This window comes from Anastrepha obliqua, chromosome 3 (assembly GCF_027943255.1).
Source record: "Anastrepha obliqua isolate idAnaObli1 chromosome 3, idAnaObli1_1.0, whole genome shotgun sequence".
Classification (NCBI taxonomy): domain Eukaryota; kingdom Metazoa; phylum Arthropoda; class Insecta; order Diptera; family Tephritidae; genus Anastrepha; species Anastrepha obliqua.
In genome coordinates, this window is record NC_072894.1 from 121,468,068 (window position 1) to 121,485,156 (window position 17,089).

At 38.5% G+C, this 17,089-nt stretch overlaps 1 protein-coding gene across 2 annotated transcripts in view; it reads right to left on the minus strand.

Moving 5' to 3' along the window:
* Positions 1-17,089, minus strand: part of LOC129240231 (nuclear hormone receptor FTZ-F1) — a 172,309-nt gene that overhangs the window by 41,641 nt on the left and 113,579 nt on the right. The window contains exon 3 of one of the 2 annotated variants that reach the window (XM_054875899.1): positions 14,155-14,631. In XM_054875899.1, the coding sequence (XP_054731874.1) occupies positions 14,155-14,631 (477 nt within the window). Of the gene's footprint in view, positions 1-14,154; positions 16,359-17,089 lie in introns of those variants that run through there. The other variant, XM_054875900.1, reaches the window with a different exon arrangement.

Consider the following 17,089-nt stretch of genomic DNA (forward strand, 5'->3'; position numbering starts at 1 on the left):
ATGCATACATACTTAAATATGTAGGTACTTGCCCATATGTATGTATTTGTGTGATATGAATGAATTTATGTATGTGAGGGACATGAATTGAATGACAAGTTCAAATGTTGCAATGGGTTATGAATGTTCCAAAAGTGTCTCGCACACAAACCCATTAATCAATAAAAAAAACAATCAGGGTTAGAGTTATGCGCGTAAGAAGATTATTATGGCTCGTGTTGGAAATATGGCTGTGCATAGTTGGCACATGACTTGACAAATGTTTTTACGAAATTCATCTAAATATAAACTTTTCTTCTTCCCGCCAGCCGTTTATTCAAATTGGGGAACAAATAGTAGTCCCATGGATACGGGGGAGCCAAGCCTGGTAAATAGGGGGTGTGTGAAGCGAGTTGGAATCTGATTTCCATTAATTTTGCGACCACAGCTACTGAGGCTTGAGCTTGGTCGTTCGCGTGATGAAAAAGGAAATTCGCTTGACCTCCTCGGTTCTTCAATACGTGCCAATAGTGCCATCTCTCTGCCTTTGCACGGACTTTTCAATCGACCTTCGGATTTCAAACGACTAACCCAGTTGCCGTTATGTCAGGCACAAACCCCAGCGACGAAGGAGATCGGGGCTATTTTCTTTCATTGTCGGTGCCACGGCGAGGACCATTTTCAAAATTAGGAAAATTTGGATATGCACACCACAATTTTGATTGCACACTTTAAAAATTATTTCACTGATTCCCAAAACGATCTAAATCCGTTCCAAAATTTAATCGCCATTTCTTGAAATTTGTAAAAGTTACGCCTTCGTTACATCAGAAGAGTTCGTGAGTCCAACGATGATGACGAACGCAGTGGCAAGCTGTCGACATCAAAAACTGTTGAAAACAGCAATTAAGTGAAAGAAAAGTTGATCCATAACTGCAAATTAACCATCGAAGAACTGACAGAGGGCTTGCTTATGAATCCGTTAAGGACATTCTAGTTAATAATTTGGGTTTGCGCCGTCGTCGTTTTCGAAAAAGAAAGTGATGTTCACGGGATTTATGGAATATATCGGTATTGTACACCACGAATTTTTGCCAAAAGTTCTGAAAGTTAATAAGGACTATTATTTGGGCGTTGTGGAATGTATCGTGAAGCAATTCGCCGAAAAATAAAGGATTTGTGGGAAAACAACTCGTGGGTTTTGCGACATGATAACGCACCGTCACACACTGTCCGTCAATTTTTGACCAAGAACGAAACAAATACCATCCAACAGCCATCGAAATCACCTGTAATGGCTCACTGCGACTTTTTTCTGTCTAATCGAGTCAAAAAGCTTCTTCGGGGAACGCGTTTTAACATCCGAAAAGAAGTAATGAAAAAATCGAAGACGGCGCTGATGGCTATACCGAAAATAGAGTGCCAGAAATGTTTCGAGAGCTGGCTCAAACACTGGCATAAGTGCATTGCCGTTGATGGAGAAAGTACTTTTAAAGCGATACTATCACTTTGGAGGAATAAACTTGTGTTTTGCTGTAATTTACTGAATATATTCCGGGAGCGAGAGAACTGTCACACAGTCTTCAAATTGTTTCCACCAAAAGAGATTGCAGGAAACTAGGAGTGACTGTCCCCACGTTTTGCAATACTTTTGTAGTCACTAACTAGTCCCTTATAAACATGAATTAATCTTAATCTGAATTTTTGCAGTTGTAACTCGAACTTTAACCGCCCAGCTCATTTAGTTCTTAGTAAGTCTGTCGCTCAACAAGTTTGAGTGATTTCGACTAACAAAAAGTATTAAAGATTGGAGTTGTCCAGTGACAAAGTACCTTATCTGAAAAAAATTATAAGTAATATAGTTTCTATGTCGTCGAAAAGAGAAATCGATAAATGGGCACAGCACTTGAGGAACGTCCGCGGATGATCCTTCACTACACAGAAACAATCGAACATAAAACAATTCTATTAGTTTGGATTACCACACGAATTTTCAATCATTCAACGGAAGAAAAATTAACGAAGCAAACTTTAGAAGAAGAAGACAATAATAATCACAATCAGAATAAATAAAAAATAAATTAAAACAGAATGTTTCCACACGTGCAAAAGTAATATCAGACTAAGGAAGGCTCAATTGCTTTAAGTTGTCCCTAGAAGTTTTGATCTTTAAAGAGAACTGTAACCATCCACTGGTTATACTTTACGAAATGTAAAAGGTAATAATACAAAACTAGCGGTCTTGGAAGAACACAGGCTTAAAAAAATACGATCGGAGGTAAAGGAGCTCAATTTTTGATACTTAAATAGAATATATCCACGAAAAGATAGCACAGAAAAAATCTTCGTAGTGGAAGGATCCCCAGAAGACCTCCTTTTATTTAATTTTTTTTATATTGTTATAAATTTTTGAAAAATCTTGCTGCAAAGCATTACCATACTCAAAAAGCTAGTAAAGAAGAATTAAAATCAGACGTTTTATCAAAAGATACTAGTTTTAGCCAAGGATTATAGATTACCAGGTTTGGCCATTCTGTTATGGCGAAACACAAAATTGTGCGAGCAACTTCGGCTGCCGAGTACCCGGTAACGTGGTAGCCGAATCCTGTCCGATCATTTCACACCCATCCAGTCTGTCATTGTTCAGACGGCAACGAAGCAACATGAACGAAGACTGCGTTGGTTTTTTTCGTACAACAATTTTTTTTTTTTTTTTTTCACCAACACAACCTAAGTTTTACATAAACAAACCTCTGTCATGACCCCGGTGACGTCAACCAATCAGCTGATTCTTTTAAATTCGCTGAGAGCCGGTTAACGATCTGATCTTGGCATCACCATCTGAATTCTTTTTACCCTCAGTTTTAGTCGGAAGAATTTTTGAAGTTTTAAAATTTTAAATTTACTACTGAGAGTATAAGCTCATCCGCGATTGATAAGTCAAATTAAAGTTTTGTAAAGAAAAGGAAAAATTAGTTTTTGTGCGAATTATTAAAAAATTCTAAATCATATGATCACAATGAAGGAATATCAGTATTTGTAAAAGAAATTGTATTTATTTATATATTTGTATGTTGCGTGTAATTTATATGTGCTTAAGTGTAATACTCAGATTACAACATATTTCTGAAGAAGCAGGCACTACGTGACGACGTGGCGATTGAAGTTACCTCAGCAGACATATAATAAATTGTTAAATTTTTTGTTTTTTAATTTTATGATAAATTGATAGTTTTTTTAGCTTCATAATAAATTGATTATTATAATTTTCGTATTTTATTTTATAATAAATTGTTTTTTATTTTGTTATTTTATAATAATTGATAATTTTTTATTTTATTTTATAATAACTTGTTATTGTTTTTTTGTTTTGTAAATTTTATGTATAACAAATTTATAATTCTTTCTTTTTAATTTTATAATAAATTGATAATTTTTTTTTAATTTCATAATAAATCGCTAATTTTTTTTAATTTTATAATAAATTATTAATTTTTTTTTAATTTTATAATAAATTGATACATTTCTCTCTCCAAGAACAATTTATTTTTTTGAGTTTTACTTGGGAACGAACCATTATTTTTATAGAAGAGCCTATAGTAAAATTATTGACATGAGTTTCTCTTAATAATCTAAAATATATTGTATGTCCTGCTGCACGTTTTAGAAGTAATTAAGAGTAGTCCCACTGACTAGCACTACTACCTGAAATGTGTTACATCACATTCTATTTAACCTGGAGGTTCTTTGCCTCAGGTTGGAAACTAGTTGAAACCAAATTTCTTTCAGTACTTTTTCCAGCTAGTCTACAGCTGGAACCTATCAGTGCTAAATCGGTGCTAAACACACTTATTCTCAAGTCTGTACAGTTGTGTTACAAATAAGTGATTTCTATAAGCAGCTTGCGAAGAGTTCGCGCTAACTAATTAGACTTTGTATTTTAGAAAAAACGCTTATAATATTGTTACATTCGAGTTAAATTAAAACCACCGTACATCCGTGTCGTTCTGCCACTCGATACGAACTGACTCGTTGCTCATCGGTTGCGCTTACGTTGGGTTGCCATCTATCGTTGACAGTTGTAAGTCTATAAACCAATCTTATTCGCCTTTGTGAGCCCCCACTGCACTCAACTTTAGCAGCATTTATCGGCAATGCACAAACCGCAACCGGTAGTATTGCATCCGCACATAACTACATAATTACACTCAGCATAATTACCTACACACACAATCTTGGATGCATAAACACATCACTACAGAATGCAAAGGTGTGACCAACGTCAAACCGTTAATCGACTCTCAATGAATTTGAAGGCATCAGCTCATTGGTGACGGTTTGTTTACTTTCAGGGATCGACAAAAACCGAGATTGTGTTGGTGATGTAAAAAAAGAATCAACGCAGACATTGTTTATATTACTTAATTGCAGCCTGAACAACGACTGATGGGAGGAGCGTAAGAATACGTGTGAAACGAGCAGGCACAATTATGCTGCCAAGTCCCTTCTGAAGCAGTAATCAGAGTTACCTGAGCACCGTAATGATGCGGCATACGGCGACACTATTTTTGTCAATAAATCACATTTTAGCATTGGTTATGTTCGAATCATGGCATACTATTCGTGGCATACATTTCGCTTTTCACTCTTGCATTGCGATAACTGAAAGGCAGCAAGACCTAAGAGGCTCTTAGTGGTATGCAAAGATGATAAGTTCTCAACGATATTAGATGTAAATATTATGAACCGCAATAACAATACGTAATTTTCAAGGTCAGCGCGCAGCGACGCATATTATCGCAAATTTACTTATAAGTGGACACTGAATTATGCATAGGAACAGTCCACTAAGTACTTGCACACCACTTGCGCAGCACTTGCTCATTCAAACTAGTTAAGAATTGCGGCAGTATGACAGGTGAAGGAAATATTTGTAATATAGCGGTACCATAGTTGAGGTAAAGTTGAGGTACCAGTCTGGCACTCCTCCTTAGTGCAGGCACCGTTTTGATAACATTAGAGACCTCCAACAGGCAAATAGTCACAGCCAGCCAGAGCTGTTGATGTAATGGAGAAGATTGATGGGATTTAGGTTGGCGCTCTGCCACATGCTGTGAAAGAAAGGAGCACCCCAGTGACCATAATCGTCTAGCTCCCAAACCCGGACATTTATAGAGAAAGTGCACAATTGTCTCCTTCTCTGAAATAGGTAGGGCAATTCCACTTTAACAACAGTCACCAACAACCCGATGACCGGGTAGAGGATCTCCGAGACCAATTCAGTCAACCCTTTCTTGGCCAGCACATCACCAATCCCATTTCCCTCTATGTTCCAATGTCTTGGAACATGAACACTAATACTTTTCGAAATCTTTCCGCTAATAGAAGCAAATAGTTTTCAAAATCAAAGTTGATGAAATGAGTTAAACCCTTCAATCTTCGTTGACCTAGGATATGGGCAGTTAGTACCAAAGAGTGATGGATTTTAGATGAATAAGTTAAAGCGGCCGTCGTAGCCGAATGTGTTGGCGCGTGACTACCATTCAAGTTCGAATCTCCGGTCATGAAACACCAGACGATAGAACGTTTTTTCTAATAGCTGCCGCTCCTCGGCAGGCAATGGCAAGCCTCCTAGTATATTTCTGTCATGTAAAAGCTCCTCATAAAGAATCATCTGCCGTACGCAGTCAGCTTACAACAGTAGGTCCCTCCGTTCTACTCAATTTTTAGATATTCTATACCACAATTATTATTTTTTGTTTTATCCCATTGTCCTCATTATAATTCAACTAACTGTATAAGGAAAGTATTTTTATCAAAACAAGCAACCCTGTTTTTTTAAATTATCAGTAGTTTCCATAACAAAACAGTCCTGACTGCCAAAGTGATAAAGAAGGAAAAAACAAAAAAATAAAGATAATAGCAACGAATGCAGCAAAAATGCCAAAACTTATCAAACCGCAAAACAAAATCAACTAAAAGTGAGCCAACAATAAAATTATATAAAAATGAAAACAAAATCAGTAGTTCGAGAAACCTAACTCTCAATTAAGGAAACATATTTTGATTTCAACAACTACACAAAACAGAGCCGTAAAGTGAAACAAAATCATATGTATTTCAATATATGTACATATGTACATACCTACACATTTATGCATACAAATGCAAAAACATACATATATTCGTACGTATAAAAAATGTTAAAGTGTTGGCAATATCAAAATGACAGCACATAACCGCACAAAAAGCAGCTTTAAAATGCACCACACATACACACATGCACACATATAGAGTATACGCAGTGAAGTAGCGGTGCGAAGGGTCTGCGAAATAGCCCCAAAATATTCAAAGTACCTACAGCAGGAATAAAGTTAAAGTCGGCTTGCTGCTGCGTCGCACTGCTGGAAATAATTGCGAGCATGTGTGTGTGTGTGAATGGGTGACGAACGCATACGAGTATATGTATGGCAAAAAAAATTAACCAAAATACGTACATATGCATGTACGTATGTATGTACATATAGAAATGGCAGTATTCTCGTCGCACAGCCAGTTACGATAACTGGTAGCAGCGCCACTGGCCGCAGCGGCGAGCGTCGCCTTTACACATTTTTTGCCTTAATTTGTTTGTTTCGCTTCGTGTCTTGGGATAGGTCGGGCGCTGCTGTTGTCTTCCGCAACACCAAATATGTATGTGTACATATGTATGTACCCAAAATCCACCCACTCGCTTTCCCTCCACACCAGCTGTTTCACGTTGAAGCCTATGGTGAACGAGAACAGTACTACGCTGCTCATTTCTTTGTTTGTATTTTTATTTTTTGTCTCCTCTTCCTTTAGCTCCCTCCTTATTGTTGTTTGTCGCCTGACATTCTCGCTTGCTGTGGTTCTATAGTACTTTTCGCTGTGCTGCTGCAATCGGCACTCGCTCGTTTACGTTGCTAACGGGTTCTTCTTTTGCCTCCCTTTCGATGCGTATTTCGAAACGTGCATATTTACCGATTAGCGCATATAAATTGATATTCATTTTTTGGCTGTAAGTATTTTTACATGCCTTCAAAGCTCTGCGATTCATTTGCTTATTCACAATATTTAAAATATTGTGGAAGGTACGAAAAATAAGAAAGTGAAATGGAATGAAGGAATGGAGAGTGAAACACGTTACTCACTCCTCAACATGCACACTCTGCAGGCCATTTAACGCGGCAGCAAATAAATATGAAAAATTCTCATAAATTATTTTAATTTTTTTTTTCAATCTATTATACGGTTACCGTCAGATTCACAGTGTTAAATTACACTACGTCATGTAAAATGTATTGCTACGAAATAAGCGTCCTAATGTCGGCTCTAGTGAGAGCGCTAATCGATAAGCGAGTATATGTATGCACTTATATACAGAGACATTCGTCCAACCAAACCCACTACTACCGTCACCACTCCACATTAAACCCTTAGCAGCCTAAACGCATGCGATGAAAACACTCATAAATTCTTGGTAATCTAGCGGGTAACTCGTATGTGCCTGTGACTGGTGCAGTAGTTTGAGTTTTGTGTAAGGTTAGTAGTATAAATTCCTTCCGCAATCGCCTCCTCCTTTTAACTCCTCTGGTTTTTCGTTTTTTCGTTTCACATTCAGTTAAGAAGACCAACAACGAACGCGCGAAGACAAAATATCGATTAAATGCTCCTATTTAGGTACCCATCTAACAGCCTAATAAATACTAGTAGAGAATTATAAATACGGTTGTTAATCACTACAAACTAATGGGATATGATTTATTTAGCAAAGTATTATGAATAAGAAAGAATATGCGAAATTCGTGTTGCATAATGATTCAACATACAAAATGTATCTTTGCTTAAAATAAAATGGAAGGGGAAAAAATGGTATCCTTCCTTAAAATGGGAGGGAAAAGAAATGCTTCTACGGGATGGCCTGAAGATGAGCAGCAGCAAACAGTGTAGTTTATTGTATGAACCCATAATTAAGAGATAAAAAAGTTTCCGCAAATCACGGTATCACTACTCGGTTGTTGGAGAATTTGATTTCTTGAGAATCAGTTGTTGAGTTGACGTAATTTTGGAGTTTTAATTACAAACAAGGCCTCAGGGTTAGGTCAGGTTAGGTTAGAGTGGTTACCGATTCTGTGATTGTGAAGACAGCACCATGTGCAGAATGTAGAGGTGTGGCCAACTTCAGACCGCTAATCGGCTCACAGCGATTTTTAAGGAATCAGCTGATTTGCTGACGTAACCGGCGTTATGACAGCGTTTTATTTACGAAAAAACACAGATTGCATTGGTGTTATACGAGAAAATTCAAAGCACCCACTCCGCATTTTACTTTGTTGCTGTCTGAAAAACGACTGATTGAGCGAAAGTGAGAATACGTGAAAAATGAGTGGGTAGAATTTTGCTGCCGAGTCCCCGGTGACGTGGCAGCCGAAACTACTCTCACAAGACCAAACCTTTCTAATCTATCAGAGGGTACCAGTAGAGGGTACCACTTAGGCTGGAGGTCCATTTTGGTGCCAGTGTTTCGTCTCTATAAAATACAATAAAATATAGGGTCTTTCAAAAGTGACGCCTAGATGTCAGCAGTGAATAAATTCCTAGATCGCACCTTTTTTTATACCATCTTGGACATTTGTCAAGTAGACAGTTGTACAATTTTACACAATAGAACAACGCGTTAAATTATTCAAACTAATTACGAAAATTATTATAATTACGAAATTACGGCGGCCGCCGTAGCCGAATGGGTTGGTGCGTGACTACCATTCGAAATTCACAGAGAGAACGAAGGTTCGAATCTCGGTGAAAACACCAAAATTAAGAAAAACATTTTTCTAATAGCGGTCGCCCCTCAGCAGGCAATGGCAAATCTCCGAGTGTATTTCTGCCATGAAAAAACTCCTCATAAAAATATCTGCCGTTCTGAGTCGGCTTGAAACTGTAGGTCCCTCCATTTGTGGAACAACATCAAGATGCACACCACAAATAGGAGGAGGAGCTCGGCCAAACACACAAAAAGTGTGTACGCGCCAATTATATAAAGGGTTTTTCAATAAGGGCGGGTAGATGTTGAAATGGAATAAAATGGCGTTTGCTGTGTGGCACGTAGCGCCGTCCTGCTGGGTCTAGGTCTATATGGTTCAATATGGGCCATAAGAAATTGGAGGGGCCACCACGTCTACCGAAAAATGGACGCAATGCGCGCAACGTTTGCGTTAATGAACACTCATTTTGATAATAAAGTTGTATCATTTGAACGTGCTGTTCAATCGTGATGATTTGGCATAAACAACTGAATAATAAACAAAAGATTTGACAGATGTCACCAGAACACATTGGCTGCCACAAGGTGCCAAAATCGACCCGCGCCAATTGAAAAACCCTTTATATATGTGTATTTTTTCTCAAATGTATTTAAAAAAGCACAGCGCTTATTTTTTCGTTTTTGGAGACCTTATTTAAGATACAGGTGAGTTAAATTCTGCGATACCTGTATTGTGAAATAATGTGAAACTTGGTTGTGATCTCCCAGCGCACTCTCGAAGCATTTTCCCAGTAATTATAAGAAAATTTACCAGTCGAGATTTGATTTAAGCTGGCATAATAACAATACCGATTTTGACAAGCTTTTTTCTACTTGAGAGGTGAGCGCAGCTCAGTTGTCTTCAAACATCGCGGACATCATAAGCCCTTCTAGGTTTAAACTCTGGTATGAGCTCCTAAAATCAGGTGTAACTGAAGTCTAAAACCAAAACTAAATAAGTATTTGACTAATATCTACAGCCAATACGACAGCCAAAAATCCATCGCACTGAATCGAGCTTTCCTCCAAAAAACAAGCAGTGTAACAAAAGACAAACAAAAAGTAATTTTCCTTAAAGGAAGTGCATCTACTAAGGGATTGGTAGAGGCGGAAGTACCGGCCCATGCGGTTTACGAAAATGTGAAAAAATTGGCCAGGGTTTGGTTCAAAGGACAAACAACTTTTTCGGCGAGATGTTCAATTGCAATTGCTTTTATATAAAACGTAAAGTGCAAAAGAGTAACAAAGGGCAACAACTTTGAGTAAAATATTTTCTACGTTTCAGTATCGGACCATATACCCCTTCTGTGTGTATAAAAACTCATACTTCAAATTGGACTCCTAATAATGTTAGCAGTAGACGCATTCGCTCCTCTTCTAATTTAGTGCATTGCATTACTCGCGATCAGATTTATGTAGGTACTTGTTATCAATGGCATTTAGTTTAACATTCGGGCCTACACTAACTCAGAGAAAAAAATGCATATGCTTCCAAGCACTTGCATTCTAGCAGCATTTCTCAAAAGCTTATAAGACATGCTTTATGCTGTTACAAAAACAAAAAGCAAACACAGAAAGACATAAGAAAATAATCTTAAAAAGTCGTTAATCGTTCAAGTAGCAGCTTTAGCACACTAGAAAAACAATATTTTTCTAATCACGCATTTCTCTGCAGAAGTGATCTACTAATTTTGCTCCAGAGCTTCACTTTGCTTAATATTGTCTGATGAAATTTTGCTATTCTGCTGTGAAGAAGGAGTTAGCAAACCTGCAACGCGCAAAGTAAAGGACGAAACGATAAGGCTATGGCAAGACCGTTTGAGAAACGAAACACGCGGCAAATGGACCGTTAGGCTAATAAAAGACGTCGCTAAATGGTACAGCAGGAACTTCGATGAATTCTGCTGTAAATCAAAGGAATGAAAGAACGAAAGATTAGAGCTTCCAAAAGGATCCAACTCATTGCTATTTATGAAAGAACCTCACTTATATTAGATATCGATGGGAATGAGGGTAAAGGATGCACACAGAGCATTATTTTTAAATCTAGAAAGTGGAAATACTATATTATTGGTCAAAGACCGACAATCTTCTCAAAGAAATTGTTTTAAGAAATTCCATAAAATAAATAAATTACACTGTGCGACAGTGAAATTATACTTTTATGGAGACCTAGTTCAACTTGTAGGTATAGTAAAACTAAGAAAAATTGTATAGGAGAAATTTCCAATACACCCCCAAAATCTCATTTTATGGCCATAAAACCGTTTTTCAGTAGGTTGATGTGAATTATAACTCCTAACTTCGCCAATTTCCATCCGATTTCGAATTTGCTTTTTTAGTTCGAAAGAACAAAAACAAGCCTTTTTGACAGTGTGTTGACAATTTTTCTGAAATGACAACTGACGAGACTGTAGACGGAAGTATTTGGAATTTTTTTTATTTTTTCCCTATTTTTTCAATTTTGACATAATTTTTACGATATTATCCGATATTGAGGATTTTTTAGTACCCTACTGTTATAGTAAATTTGATTTTACGTCAAATGAGCTATATTTGACTGTAATTGAATTAAAATTAATAGAGTTGTGTGAGTTTTAAGATTTTTTTTTTTACTAATTTGGTATGTAGGCATAGCTTACGCTAAATGGGAATAAATCGGATGGAAATTGGCGAAGTTAGGAGTTATTCTTCACATCAACCTACTGAAAAACGGTTTTATTGCCATAAAATGAGATTTTGGGGGTGTATTGGAAATTTCTCCCATACCATTTTGTTTAGTTTTTCTATAGCCACAAGTTGTGCTAGGTCTCCATAAAAGTATATTTAATTTTTTTTTTTGTCACACAGTGTTATTGGCGCGCACAATTATGTTAGGTTTTTGGCCGAGCTCCTTCTCCTATTTGTGGTGTGCGTCTTGATGTTGTTCAACAAATGGAAATTTAAGATGTTAAAGCGCAACTGATATATTGACTTAGGAGGATAGGATCAAAGCATTACTTGTCGAATATCCGTGCAAATAATCAGGAAGTATGATAAGGGAAGCTATGCATATCTACCATCGTATGAGTTATGAAAATGCATTCACCTAATATGACAGCTTTTCGGTGGAGTCAGCAACTAGGTGCGCATTTTGAAAGATAATTTAGAGGCTATAACTGTACCGCATTCTAAATCAAGTAAAGCGTTTTTCAATGGGTGCGCTTCAACTTTTTTCCGATAGGGAGGGCGAACGACGCAATATTTTTCATTTTTCGCTTGTCATTTGTAAACTTCATTAGTATACATTTCACCATGGAACGCTACACACTTGAGCAACGATTGGAAATCGTGCAAATTTTTTATGAAAATAATCGTTCTGTTGCTGCTGTCGTTTTTCCAAAAAATTATCTTCAGTGATGAAGCTCACTTTTGGCTCAATGGCTTTGTCAACAAGCAAAATATGCGTTACTGGGCAGAAAGCAATCCACACGTGATTCATGAGACATCGTTGCATCCCGAAAAAATCACTGTTTGGTGCGGTTTACATGCCGGCGGCGTAATTGGCCCATATTTTTTCGTTGACGAGAACGATCGCCACGTTACTGTGAATGGAAATCGATACCACGACATGATAAACGATTATTTTAGGCCGCAATCGAATGATATGGACTTAGACGACATGTGGTTTCAACAGGACGGGGCCACAAGCCACACAGCACACGCTACAATTGATTTGTTGAACAGTAAGTTCGATGAGCGCATTATTTCCAGAAATGGACTGGTCGAATGGCCGCCGCGCTCGTGGGATTTGACGCCTCTAGACTATTTTCTTTGGGGTTATGTGAAGTCATTGGTCTACAGTAACAAGCCGGCGACGATTTGTGAGCTCAGAGCCAATATTGAACGCGAAATTGCTGGAATCTCGGCCGATTTATGCAAAAGAGTGGTCGAAAATTGGGTTCAACGATTGGACTTCGTAAAACGTGCACGTGGTGGTCATGCAAAAGGAATCGAATTTCATACTTAAATGTATATGTTCAAACTCGATAATAAAAAAAAACTAGATAAAAAAGTCAAACCGTTTGCGTTTTATTCAAAAAAAAAGTTGAAGCGCTCTTACTGAAAAACGCTTTACTTTTAAAACATGGAGACACCGACTATCACCTTTCACAGTTGCTCAGCGGACATGGCTGTTTTCACGAATACTTGCACCGTTTTAAGCTGGCAGAATGCCCTTTCTGCCCAAACTGCCCGAATACAGACGAAAACGCAGAACACGTCATGTTTTATTGCGACCGCTTTAGAGAGGAACGAGCTATACTGGAGCAAGCCCTGGGTCATCAACCGTCCTCCAGCATCCTCATACGAGATATGTGCGCAACCAGCGGTAAGTGGGAGGCAACGCAAACGTTTGCAGTTAAGATTATGACGCGACTTTGCCATATTGATTGGGAACGCAAAGCGTTTCAGCAACAGAGAAGGCGGACAGTCTCTGACGAACCGACAACAAGCACAGACGTTTGAGTGAAACACTCAATACAGTATCATACAGAAGACAAGACGGTGTTGAATTAAGATAACACTACTGCAAGCTTTCCGATGCCTCCTTTACTTTGGACCACCTATAAACATAGTGGGAGTAATTGAGACTATCGACGGTGTATAGCCTTCATACGCCTACAGGAGAGGAACCTGGACGCGGGTACCTGTTGTGTCTTCGGACATAAACGTGGCTCTACCCAGAAGTTATAATTTTGTGGTCCCAGGGTAGAACTAGCCGAGGTGGAGGATTGTTATAGTATTAGTGGGAGCGTGCCTCACATACCATTGGTGTGACGGCACCTTTGAGATGTTTCTGACATTTTGATTTCAACCTCCTTAAAAAAAACAAAAAACAAAAAATCAAGTACTTTGCAGGTCAAATGCAAAAGAATACGATGAATCTCCGCCAAGCCTTGCCGATTATTACATAAACCAATTGCATTATTTGCCTCTTATTTCATTCGCCTAGCACAAATGTCTCCAGTTCTACACTGGTTTATGAAATAATTTATTGAAAACATACGCTGGAGTCATTTTCACGGCAATAGCGGTTCTACACCACCTCTGGAGACTACTCGAAATTATTGAACTCACCACAACAGATAGAACTTTTGAGATCCATTTTATAGTGAGGCTACCCTCATTTTTGTGAAATAATTAGTTAACTTAGTGTAGGCTAATAAAACATATGCGCTTTGAGTTCTGCCTGATTAGTCCGCATGCCTCACTTAGCAAAAAATGGCAGTCTCAAATTCATTCTTATGACATAAAATATTTACATAAAAAAAATATAAAAAAACTGTAAGAAAAAGTAAATTTTCACTCACCTTCAAGTTTCATGCCAACCTCGAGGCATTTCTGGAATCTGCAGTAGGGGCACCGCTTTCGTTGCGTCTTGTCGATGTGACAGGAACGCTCTGCGACGCATGTGTACACCTTCTTGTTCTGCACGGTGCGTTTGAAGAAACCTTTGCACGACTCACACGTCAGCAGACCGTAGTGATAGCCACTCACCTTATCACCACAAACGGGGCATAACTCTTCGAAGAGATGTTTGAAATCGATGCCTTCGCCGGAACCGCCCGCGCTTGCGCTGGTGCCGCCTGTCGATATGCCCATGTGGCCACTCGATGTGGCAGGTGGCAGGAGTGTCATATAACCGCCAGCAGCATTTGGATTACTGCCGTTGAGTACTACAACATTGGCAGCATTGCTGCTGGCGCTACTTCCCCCACCAGCGCCACATCCACCACCACCGCCGCTAACGCTTTGCTGCGAATGCGACGACGTATTGTCTTGATAACCTGCCGGGAATACGTATTGTGAATCAAAATTATAAATATACGAATATGGGAAGCTGGGATTGTTGGAATTGTTGGGAATATTCTGTTGTGGCTGAAGCTGTGCCTGCTGCTGTTGTGTTTGGTAGTGATGCTGCTGATGATGTTGTTGTTGCTGCTGCTGCTGCTGTTGCTGTTGCTGCTGGTGATGATGATGGTGATGGGTATTGCCCGAATTAGCCGAGCCGCCATCACTAGTGCCACTGCCCGTGTTACCCCCACTTGCAGTGCTCAAATGCAGCGCATAAGTGCTGTAATCAGCCTCGGCGCTGTTCAGCGCATTCGCATCTGCATTGACACGATTGGAGGCGGCACTTGAATTAGCATTTGTTTGGCCATTATTAGGACCGCCTGTGCCGCCCAAAGCCGGACTGGACGGCTGCTGTGGATCCAGCTGCATTGTGAATGGTGACATATTGAGCGACGATATGAACGACGCCGTTGCTTGTTGTTGTTCCATTTCTAATAACATTTTTTACGCCCTACTATTATTGCACTACTGAACGCGTCGTCCAGGGCGTACAACACATTTATGTAGATCCAAACGAATGCAAAACGAATTGCAAAACGACAAGAAAGTTGGCCGCCGACTGCTGCCGACGACGACGACGATGACAGTGTAACAAATGCGACTGCGAGTGTGCACACGCGCTTCACGAGAAGGATACTTCCAACCAGGCAGTAAATAAGTAACTGAATAGCAGCGCAGCAGGATACAAGTAATAATTCGCGATAATTTGGATAATTGCTGCTGACACTACTGCCGTTGCCGATTTACACCGAGATGTAATGTCTTTGCTTACTGGACGGAAATTCTATGGGTAAGAAATCTGTAAGCAAATGCGCGCTAGAGTGCACTAAGGCTGGCTAGCAGGTAGATGAAATTTGCGTTTCGAGTAGTGTACGCGTTTAGGTAATTAGTAACTAAATTGGGTGCGTATGTTTGTATGTATGCTTTTGTTTGGGTAGAGCATGGCGAATAGCTGTAGAGATAATAAAGGCAACACGCCTTGTCAATGTAGCTATGTACAGGGTTAGTGTAGTCAAAAAAAGGTACGTGAGCGTAGGAGCGCGCGGGCTAACGTCTCCTCTGACTGTGCGCTTACTGCGAATGTATCACTGCAGTTATAGTGATGACAATGTTTTGACGTTCGATGTTTGGAAATAATTTACGATACGCAAATTAACAAGTTGCTAACATACACACGAACACACAAAATACACACGCACTGTTGATTGGGAATTTCCTCCGCAAGAGCAGACCCTTTCTGTTTTTATGTTACTTTAATTTTGTTGTATTTATTTGTCTGTTTCTATTAATACAATGCACCTTTCTTGGGCCTTTATTTTGGGTATGTTGCTTTTTTTTATTTCCGTTTCGCTTATTGGCTTACGCTTCTTGATGTTTTCAGAGAACAATAGTTTGCTTGTCACTAAATTGTCATGGGTTTACGTATTACTAGCTTGTAGTTGTTGCAATGCTTGTTAACAGCACTACGTGCTTGTTATATGTACGCATGTAGATATTTCACACTTGACAGAAACAAAAAGGTAAAACAAAAAAATATTATATTTATCTGACAAAATACCAACAATACAATTTTCGTTGTAAAACTAGGTTTTGGCGTTTTTACCAAAATTTTGCTTTAGTTCGAAGTCATGTCATGCGTTGCAGTTAGTTTGCGTTATACAATTTAATTTTTTTTTTTATTTATTTATGTATTTAAACTTTTTTGTTTTAAATTCGTAATGTTTAATTAATATGCATATATGTATATTATATATATTTTTTTCTTTTTAATTTCTCTTTCTTTTGGTGGTGCTGCTGAGGTGTATTGGTTGATTGATTGCTGATGCTCTCCTTGATGAACCAAGTATCTTGAATACTTGTTAATATGTATGCAGTGCTACTGCCTTTTTCATTGGCACAGCCAAGCTAGTGTTGTTTAAACTGTATCTCCTGCTGGTATTTATTTTGGAAATATGTATGTATGTATGTATGTACATATACCTATAAGCTTGTTTGCTTTGTTTGGCTTTTATTGCTTCTTTGCTTTTGTATGCACGAAATTGCATCAATTTTCGCGCTGCACTGCTTGGTTGTAACAGCACTTGATTCTCATATCCTTTTGAACCGTTTTCCTTTTTCTTCCACGAAATGCACGCAAATTACGTATACCCGTGTCGTCTATACACACATCTATGTGTATGTATATTTTACTATTTTATCTTTGAATTAGTATAAGTTGCTGCTAATAAACGCTAAGTGCTATAATTGCGGTATACACACACACACACTTGCATATGCATTCATAAACAACTATAATATAATATACTATATTTATATGCAGGTACTTAAATTTTTCGATTTTTCATCACTAATTCTCACTGCTGGTTTTTTCGTGTTTTTCTTGCTTTTTGT